The sequence below is a fragment of the Podarcis pityusensis genome (genome assembly GCF_964106645.2).
Source record: "Podarcis pityusensis genome assembly, chromosome: 5".
NCBI lineage: Eukaryota > Metazoa > Chordata > Lepidosauria > Squamata > Lacertidae > Podarcis > Podarcis pityusensis.
In genome coordinates this window covers 28,654,755-28,664,918 of record NC_138032.1, presented here as the reverse complement: position 1 = coordinate 28,664,918, position 10,164 = coordinate 28,654,755, and the positions used below count along the sequence as shown (strand labels likewise).

The 10,164-nt window shown below is 41.4% G+C and overlaps 1 protein-coding gene and 1 long non-coding RNA gene across 2 annotated transcripts; one reads left to right on the top strand and one right to left on the bottom strand.

Moving 5' to 3' along the window:
* Nucleotides 1-876: 876 nt before the first annotated feature.
* Nucleotides 877-2,457, bottom strand: LOC308477921. The gene is made up of 2 exons (XR_013986751.1): nucleotides 2,250-2,457; nucleotides 877-1,118 (listed from the first exon to the last, which is right to left on the bottom strand). It is a non-coding gene; the product is annotated as an uncharacterized lncRNA (long non-coding RNA).
* Nucleotides 2,458-2,542: 85 nt separating this feature from the next.
* On the top strand, nucleotides 2,543-9,520 carry MRPL44 (mitochondrial ribosomal protein L44). The gene is made up of 4 exons (XM_081006984.1): nucleotides 2,543-2,740; nucleotides 5,574-6,042; nucleotides 7,796-7,974; nucleotides 9,212-9,520. Exons 1-4 carry the CDS (start codon nucleotides 2,577-2,579, stop codon nucleotides 9,381-9,383), a joined length of 984 nt encoding a protein of 327 aa, XP_080863110.1. The 5' UTR covers nucleotides 2,543-2,576; the 3' UTR covers nucleotides 9,384-9,520.
* Nucleotides 9,521-10,164: the final 644 nt, after the last annotated feature.

Here is a 10,164-nt window from a genome sequence, read left to right as displayed (position 1 = left end):
TTAGACTAGACCTTACAACATTTCTCCAGTAATAACAGGACAGGAATTGCCTGACTCCACTCATAAGAGTTAAGTCCATTGCTTGTTGTTGTTTAGTCGTGTGCAACTCTTCGTGACCCCATGGATCAGAGCACGCCAGGCACTCCTGTTTTCCATTGCCTCCTGCACTTTGGTCAAAGTCCATTGCTACCTAGTGACTAAACTCGGTAATGATACAGCTACTCTGTGATGTGCAAGACAGATCAGTTAGCATCTGCAGTCCTTGGCCTGGTTTGCATGTCATGCTTTATTCTTGGCTACAGCTAATGGTTAGTGACGAAAGAGCTTAACAATTCTGGGCCTGAACAACACATTTGACTGAGCTCAATATGGGGTAGGAGGAAGAAAGATTGAGGAGGATAAATGCAGCTGCAAGCTCCTCTCCACAAGTCTACACATTCATGTCCCAGTAAGCCATAGTTTAGCTTACCATGATGTTTGAACCAAGCCATTGCTTATGGCTAAAAGAAAAAGAGTTAATAAGCTTTGTTCAGGATAGTTGTGGGAGTGCTGTAGCAGAACTGTGCAATATTTGTAAATTACTTGCTTTGGCTGAGTAGAACCAAGACCATGACTATTTGTCCTAGCCAAATTGGATGCACATTTTACTCCCAAACGTAATGTATTTTGATCAAAACAAACTTTTTCATAAAGAACTCGGGAACTCTCAGAAGTTGCTGATTCATTTGTTAGAAGCCCGTATAAAGTAGCTAAAGCATGAGTTTGGGGATTAAAACAAAGCACCTTTTAAGATAGGCCTTTGCCTAGAATCTCAGGCAGTTAATAGTGATGTAGGTAATAGAATCTCAAGGTAATAGTGATGACAAGGCCAGAAGAGTTGATTAAAATTCATGTTGGAGCACAATAGCACCCAGACACCAATCCAGGGCCTACACAGCCATTCCCAATTCAGATGTTAACAAAGAAATATTTGAAATATCATCAATGTACACTGTGCTCCAGATCTAATCACTTCCTACAGATGTTAAGTAGCATTACAGACAAGATATGCAATGCTATCCTCTGGAACGGTTCTTGAAGATAAGACCTCATCTGAAGATCACAGCGTGGTTCACAACCTAAATACAGAAAATGAGAACATAAAATACATAATAAAACAAAAGCAAACCAATAACCACACTCCCAAAAATTATTCAAAACTTTTCCACTTCCTTCTATATCAAACAATTTTACTTAAAACAACTCAGAAAGGCTTACATTCATCACCCGGTGTGTTTTGTCAGTCCTCACTGCAGCCCAGTGAGGTAGGCCGGGCTGACAGATAAGGACTGTCTGAAGACCACCCAATAAATTTATGGCTGAGCAAGGATTATAAATATGGAACTGCCCAGTTCAAGCCCAGATTTCTGGCCTCTTTCTCTGTATTGCCCTTCATCTGAAGATCACATGGCAATTCACAATGTAAGAACACAAAACAAGAACACAAAATACATAGTGGAACAAAAACAAATCGATAAGACACATGTTTAAAAGGCCACAGAACGTTAATCAACCTCTGGACCTCTCGAGGAGGCACATGAAGAGCCTCAGAAGATGATCTTAGGATCCAGGTCGGATCATATGGAGAGAGAGGCAATCCTTGAAATATTGCAGCCCTGAGCCGTATAAGGTTTTATCGGTAAAAACCAGCACTTTGAATTGGGCCCGGGAACTAACAGCCAGAGCTATCAAGCCAGGATCGGTGAAATATGCTCAAACCATCCTGCCCCGCTGAGCAACTTGGCCGCTTGAATTCTGCACCAGCTGAAGTTTCCAAACCACCTTCAGTGATCCAACCAGTGCCGGATTTACATATAAGCTAAACAAGCTGTAGCTTAGGGCCCCACTTTCTTGGGGGCCCCAAAAAAACTTAAAGGGAAAAAACCCACTGGATGTACATTTCCAAAATATAAGATAAAAACAAATAAAATAAAACCTACATACAGCAACAGTGTTTTGTGTCGTGTAGGCTCCTATTATGTAAGTAATGGGCCCCACCTGCTAGCCTGCTCCATAAAATGTCACTGGTTTGCTCATTTCTATATATAGGGTGCCTACATTCTGCATGTACTGGTTGCATGGCAACATGTGCAAATGGCTTTAGATACCTATTAGGTCCATAAATTACCATCTAGCAAATATTCAGCACAAAAAACAGCGACAATTTGTTGTTGACAAAGGACAGCTGGACGTATAATGGGCCCCATTACCTTCAGTAGCTTAGAGCCTCATCAAACCTAAATCCGACCCTGGATGCAACCTAGAGGTTACCAGAACATCGGGAACACTGGCTTTCCCTGTCCAGATGAGGACCACCGTGGCCACACGTCATTTACACGTCATTCGCCTTCACCTGTTCATAGTGGCAAACCTGCCCTACACTTTTCTCATTCACCTTCTACAGCTAGGGGAAAAACCCCAGTCCCGAACTTGGCCGGAACAGAAAACGAAGCGGCGCTTGTTTCCGTACGGCGGGGCGGCCGGTGCGCCTGGTCCCCCGCTCCTTTCCCTCCCTGCCTTCCTCCCTTCGATGGAAAATGGCGTCCGCGCTGCTTCGGCCTCTGTTCCTTGAGGGCTCCCACCGCTTACTCTCTGCCGCGCCGGGACGCGTCGCGCTCCGCCCTCAGCCGCGCCGAGATAAGCAGCGTTGGGTCCGCGCGTATGTGGAGCAGCAGCGGCTGCTCGAGACCCCGAGGCCCCGGTGAGAGAAGAAGGGGGAAGGAGGATGCCTGCCTGCCTGTTGGGAGGATGGAGGCTTAGAAAGAGCGGGGACGAGGGCTGCTCGCCTTTCCCGCCCGTCTCCTTCCCTAAGGCAGAGCTTTGACCGTCGGCTAACGATCATCCCTCGCCTAGTAGGGCTGCTGCCTTCGCTTGCTTCTGGGGTTGAGGAGAAATCAGGAGCCGAACGGGTTTCTTTGGCGGGATGCGTGTCAGAAACTCTGGAAAGGAAGAAAGGAACGTGGGAATGGCAGGGTTTTTGTCCCCCGCCCCCAAAACAGGCTGTTTCAAACAGCCCCGTCTTATCTCTTTGCCGGGCTTGCAAAGTGACTTCTTTTGAGGAGGTGGGCTGGCGAGAGAGACGGGTTGCCGCGGTCAGTCGTGGAGTATTTTATTTTTAGTTATTTTAATTAATTAATTTCATTTTTTAAAAAATTACCGCTTGATTGTAGGGCGGGGTAGGGGTGGGGAAAGAGAGAAGCCTCAATGCTGCTTATGAAAAAATAATAATAAGGTTATATTGCTAAAACCTCCGCAGCCATAATTTGAAACATGCAGGAAGTTAAAAAGCATGATAAGGTAAATTAATACTCACACATTTTTTTTCTAAACCTGTGGATAGGCTTGCCTAAATAAGAATGTCTTCAGCAGGCATCAGGGCAAGTGCCAGCCTGATGTTGTTGTTTAGTCGTTTAGTCGTGTCCGACTCTTCGTGACCCCATGGACCAGAGCACGCCAGGCACTCCTCTCTTCCACTGCCTCCCGCAGTTTGATCAAACTCATGCTGGTAGCTTCAAGAACACTGTCCAACCATCTCGTCCTCTGTTGTCCCCTTCTCCTTGTGCCCTCCATCTTTCCCAACATCAGCGTCTTTTCCAGGGAGTCTTCTCTTCTCATGAGGTGACCAAAGTATTGGAGCCTCAGCTTCACGATCTGTCCTTCCAGTGAGCACTCAGGGCTGGTTTCCTTAAGAATGGATAGGTTTGATCTTCTTGCAGTCCATGGGACTCTCAAGAGTCTCCTCCAGCCCCATAATTCAAAAGCATCAATTCTTTGGCGATCAGCCTTCTTTATGGTCCAGCTCTCACTTCCATACATCACTACTAGGAAAACCATAGCTTTTACTATATGGACCTTTGTTAGCAAGGTGATGTCTCTACTTTTTAAGATGCTGTCTAGGTTTGTCATTGCTTTCCTCCCAAGAAGCAGTCATCTCTTAATTTCGTGGCTGCTGTCACCATACTGGTTGGTAAAAAAATGGTAGGGAAGGAGGGCTGTCATAGTGTCTAAAATGAGAGGCTCCCCATACGTATAAGAGTGCATGGGTGTAACTGGGATTTATTTTAGGGGGGGCGGCTTTGTGGAGGGGCACAAAACTGAGTTATCTGCAACACAATTGGTCAGTTGTCTATTTATTTATTTAGTTGAAGGGGGTGCAGCTGCCCCCCCCGGCTACACTCATGTAATAGTGTGTACTGTATGTATTTCCTCTGCATCCACAAAGGCTTCAAGGTGGCTCCCGCCCTATGACGTCAGTTTTTGGGGAGAGAACACTTATAATCAGATGCATGGAATATCAACTTGAGTTGAGATGACAGGTATTTCAATCAAAACCATAGCTCATCACAATATAGAATAAAAAAGCCATAAATCATCACAGTACAAAATGCTATAATGAGGGGATAGGTAAAACTGGAATTGATTATAATCTATAAAAAGTGACTTAATTGAAAATTTGTAGTCAGCCCTTCAAATGGCATACTTACCAACTGGCTAAGCTGGACTTACTTGCCACACGTGTTCCAAATTTTAGTTTGTAAGTAACTATTGACCATAGTGAAAAATACATGGATTTCTCCCATTATGGACTAAAAGTCAATTATTTCCGATAAAGCAATTCATCATTCACTTACATTTTAGCCAGTAGTTAAATACCTGCTGAGGACTCATGCTGAGGATTTAAAGTAAGGATTCAAAGTAGAGCAGAGTGATATAAGGAAAAGATTAAGAAACACTATACTGTATTGCTTGAGAGTGTTTTTTCATTCTTGATCTGTGGGAAGAGGCATGGTGTCACAGTGAGGCAACTCCAGCAGTATGACACTGCAAAGGCTTTCAGAATGTCTGACAGGGAGTGCAAAGTAGGCAGGAGTTAAACAAGCCAATCACATGAAACAAGCCAAGAGCTGTTTGATTGTATGTGGGGTGACTTGTCCTTGTTTAATAAACAATGGCTTGATTAACAATAGTTTCACTTTGGCTTAGCAGGATGTGCAAACCAGACCGAAGCATTTGATTTCTACATGAATTTTATGCCTGCCTTTTCGCCACTTTGTTCAACATTAGACAGTTTACCCTTGCATAAATTAATGTACAGTAAATTAAAGCTTATGTAATTAAAGATAGTGGATGATATTCAACTAAGTCATAATAAGAGTAGAGCCATTGAAATTAAGGGACTATGGGTTCATCAGATTCTCTCTTCCCAAAATGTTTAAGCTAACAGCAAATAACTTGTGTTATTGGGCATAATGCATTATTAAGCTTTGCATTCTTGCACTCAAGGTTTTCCTAAACTGTCAGAAACAAAACATGGAACAATTGGGAATGTAATATTTGTTTTGTAAAATCTAGTTCAGAATGATCGGCTAGAGTTGGGTTGGACAATCTGTGGTTGGACTCCATCAGCCCCAGCTGGCACGGCCAGTAGTCATGGATAATGAGGGTTGTAATCCGACAACATAGCAGGGCCACATGTTCTCCATCCCATTCAAATGCCTGTCATTATTGTTTTCTTGCTTTTTGTCATTATTTAGCTCTGAGAAACCTAACTGGGATTACCATGCAGAAATACAGGCTTTTAGCCACCGGTTACATGAGAAGTTTTCATTGGAATTCCTCAAAACTGCATTTGTTAACCGTTGTTATATTAAACAAGAAGAGTCGAGACGCCAAGAACTGGGACTAGACAAAGAAGCAATTGCCCTTAATCTCAAGGATAATAATGAACTTTCTCTGAAGGGTGTCTCTTTTTCACGATCTTACCTCACGCGGTGCTTGGAAGAAGCCTATCCAAAAATTCCACAAGCTGGCATTGAGGCACTTGTTAACTTTCTTACCAGTGAGGAATTAGTGTCTTATTTGGCCAGAAACTTGTCTCTACAAGACTTCACACTTTGCGCAGAATTTCCTGTGCCACCTAATGTGCTTCAGAAGACTTTCTTTGCTGTAATAGGAGCATTGCTTCAAAGTAGTGGCTCTCAGAGAACAGAGATCTTTGTGAGGGTAAGTTATTGTGCAATATAACATGGTTATGTATAGCGTAATTAATAGTTCTTTGGCACCCATCCATGACTACAGTGCTCTCTCTGTCATAACACTTAAAAGAATGATAAATTGCATTCTGCTGCCCAAGCGTATAGTGTGTAATCTCCTACAACCATCCTCTTAGCTTTAACTCCATGTGTGTGATTGAAGTAGAGACAATGCTGCAAGCAGCTTATGGCAGGAGTGTTTGCAAATCGTGCCCAATAAAACCAATGTTGCACCTAGAAAATAGAACCTATATTACATTATATATTACTGTATTACCCAAGTTGTAGTTGGGAACTGCCGAGATCTATGGATATACAGTGGTGCCTCGCAAGATGAAATTAATCCGTTCCGCGAGTCTCTTCGTCTTGCGGTTTTTTCGTCTTGCGAAGCACTGCTATTAGCGGCTTTGCGGCTATTAACGTCTTAGCGGCTTTAAGAAAAAGGAAACAAACTCGCAAGAACTCGCAAGACGTTTCGTCTTGCGAAGCAAGCCCATAGGGAAATTCGTCTTGCGGAACGACTAAAAAAACACAAAACCCTTTCGTCTAGCGAGTTTTTCGTCTTGCGAGGCATTCGTCTTGCGGGGCACCACTGTACAAATTTAATTAATTAACAACAATATTAATAATAATTCAGGTACAGTGTTTTGACCTCTATGACCCAGTCTTCTTTTGGCATGGTGCTTTCATGCATTGATATCACTCCAACTTACTTTTGAGAATTGGATTACGTATACAAAATACTAACAGGGATTTTAAAATGTATTATTTTAAAAATGTTAAATGAAGCATTAAGGTTTGGAAGAGACAAAGGCCTGCATATGTATATTTAATACAGACATCTGAAAACTGGAGATCTCCCACTGCTAATTACAAGGCATGCATATCCAGCTATATTAGTAGAACTTTAATAGTGTTATGGCATTGTTTATTAGTCTGCTTACAGCACGGACATGTTTGACTACTGCAATAAATAGGGTTCTGGCCTGAGTTCGGGGCAAGGCACTTCACAAATATGTGGTTGGGTCTTTGCACTGCCTTCAGGGGTCAGAAGGACCAGTAGCTTAACTACCTCTGTCCTTTTAGTGGGTGATTTCAGAGAACATGTGATATAACTAGCAGGCTGTGTTGTATGCTTGATGTCTTTATCTGCATGCAGGCCTGTTGGTGGGAACAGGCACCAAATCGTAATGACTAGCTTTCTCTGTCCCCCAAAGAGGGATGCAACGTGTTCATCTCAGCTGCATTAATCTACAATAAACTTTTTCCTGTTAATATGCAAATAAAAAATGTCCTTGATTGTGAAGTGTCTTAGTTCATCATAAACAGCATGATGTATCAGCAGTTAGCCTTTGCAGGAAATGCAGAGATGTCTCCAACTAGGTTCTACTCAGAGCAAGCTAGTCATGCATTCATTAATTTTAGTGGATCTACTCAGAATATGACCAACATTGGATACAACCCATAGCCACGTAATCCTTAACAGTTCTGTTTGACTTTAAAGGATTGTATGTTTTTATTTCTTAACATTTATTTTAAAATATTAAGCTGTGCTCTGTATTACTCCCAGCCTGTTGGCTATCAAGTTTTTCTGTCTTTGAACAATTAGAATTAACAAGATACATTTATAACCATGGTTCTTTGTAACAATCATTATCAATTAAAAATACATACCAGGAATCAAAGTGAATTGACATCTGAAAATTTTCCATTTTTATATTCAGGACTTCTTTATTCCTCAAATGATAGGAAAAGATCTGTTTGAGATGTGGAATGTTATGAACCCAATGGGCTTGCTGCTGGAGGAACTGGCCAAGAGGAATGTGTCTGCTCCAGAACCAAGACTAACTCGACAGTCAGGAGCTAGCACTGTACTGCCCTTGTACTTCGTTGGATTGTATTGGTTAGTAAGACCTGAGACTGGTTTGAATGACCTTACTGGCTGTGTATTGTGAGATCATACCTGTCCTGCTTCTAGGCCCACAGGTTGTATGTGTGGATGTTGCATTTGAATCAGTGCATGAAATATATCACAGCCTAAGCCCTGACCATGCAATCAATGTAATCTGGGAATCAACCATGGCATATTGGTGAGTCAAATGTGATGCCCTCACAAGTAGATCTGCTAGGGCCTGTGATGTGGCATTGGCACTCCTAGCGGGCACTTCTACCCCACTTAGTTGGTAAGATAATCAGAACTGGCTTTTTATGTAGTCACATTTTTTGCTAAGGTGTGAGATGCATCTTATAAAAAAGCTACATGCTTCTGTTAGTTTCCACTCTCCAAAAATGTTAGGTATCAGTGTACCGATAAATCTTTCAGCTTGGCAGTTGTACAATAAATGTGTGTCAGACTGTTCTGACAGGAGGAGACTTGTCTGGCATTCTTTAGCCTGATTCACTGTTCACTTCCTTGAAATGTCAGTACAGAAAGTGTAATGTCAAAATGTTAGGTTGCTGTGAATGCCTCAGATTTAGTCTGATGTATTTTTAATCTTTAAAAGGGAGGAGGAGGAGAATTTAATTACATAACCAAGCTTTTGTCTTGACTTTATCTTAGTCCTACTATCGGCTTTGTTATCACTACTGTTTTATAGTTCATTCCTATCTCCTTGTCTTCTCTGAATGCTTGGAGTAATCTTACAAATGCAATTCTTGGTTGTATAAACATGACTGTTGTTTATTTCCTGCCAAGTACTTAACTGGACTTCATTCTGAATTTGTTAGATCTTGTTACTCAGCATGTAAGTTGAGGCTCAGTGAATTAAAATTGCCTGTGAATATTTATCACATGGCCCATAGGGACTTGGACATACAACTTAGGAAAAATGAAGGCAGTATTGTTGTTTCCTTCTATATTGTCATATATACATAGTATATGCTGTTTCTGTGCACTCTGGCTTCCATCATGGTGTTCTGTTGCACCAGAAGCGGTTTAGTCATGCTGGCCACATGACCCAGAAAGCTGCCTGTGGACAAACGCCGGCTCTCTTGGCCTGAAAGTGAGATGAGTGCTGCAACCCCATAGTAGCCTTTGACAGGACTTAACTGTCCAAGGGTCATTTACCTTATTTACCTTTATCTATATGCACAGTATTAATTAATTAAGACTTCTCATAAAAATATTTCCTCTTTTTCAGCGATAAGAAGCTTCTGGCAGAAGGTACTGCTGAAACAATATTAGCAGCTGAAGAAGAGGCTGCACGTGTAGCCCTGCGGAAACTTTATGGGTTTACTGAGAACAGAAAGCCATGGGATTATTCTTCTCCAAAATGGGAGCAGAAAGCAGAAAATGCTATTAGCAGCAATTAGGCAGAAAAGGTCACTTCTTATGTGTGCAAGAATGCTACATTTTAGAAGAACAAGATTTAATGAGTGAACTATTAAGAAACTAAGATTTTGAAAATACCAGTTTCCCTTACTGCTAATAAACATGTTTGTGGTACATATTTTTTCTACTAGTTCATGCATTATGGTGTGCTGAAAGCTCTGTTAGACCTTGTGTTACATAGGCTCAGAGCAAGTGTGGAGTACTGAGGGAAGTCTACAATACAAAATGCTAATATAATTTAGGCCAACACTGTATTTCAGATTCCCCTATAGCATAAAATTAACTCATAAATATGAGTTATATAACAGCTAATACTGACTCTGTCTTCTGAACATCTATGTGCCACAACAACTTTCAAAAGTTACCCAGCTGTATATATTTTCTCATATTACAAGGAACAAAAAAGGGAAGAAAATCTGCTTTTAATTTATTCATGTATCCCAAAGAATCAATATAGTCCATTATCCCAATCTCTAGAGTCATCTATTTCCATTACTTCCAAAACCCATTATGAAAAATATCTGCTAACTTCATCAGGCATGCTTAGCATTAATGGAACTGAGTAAAAAGCTACAACAAACATGTTAACCTTTGCATCCCATTTTTCTTTCCCTTCTACTTAAAATTCCTCTCAGTTGATTAAATCTGTTTGAAAAAAAAGAGTAATCAATATGTAGCAATGATTCACATGAGCTACTGTCTTCAGCATTCCTTTCATTGTGGAGAGAGGCCAGTTCTTCATTCCTTTGTACTCTGTTTATT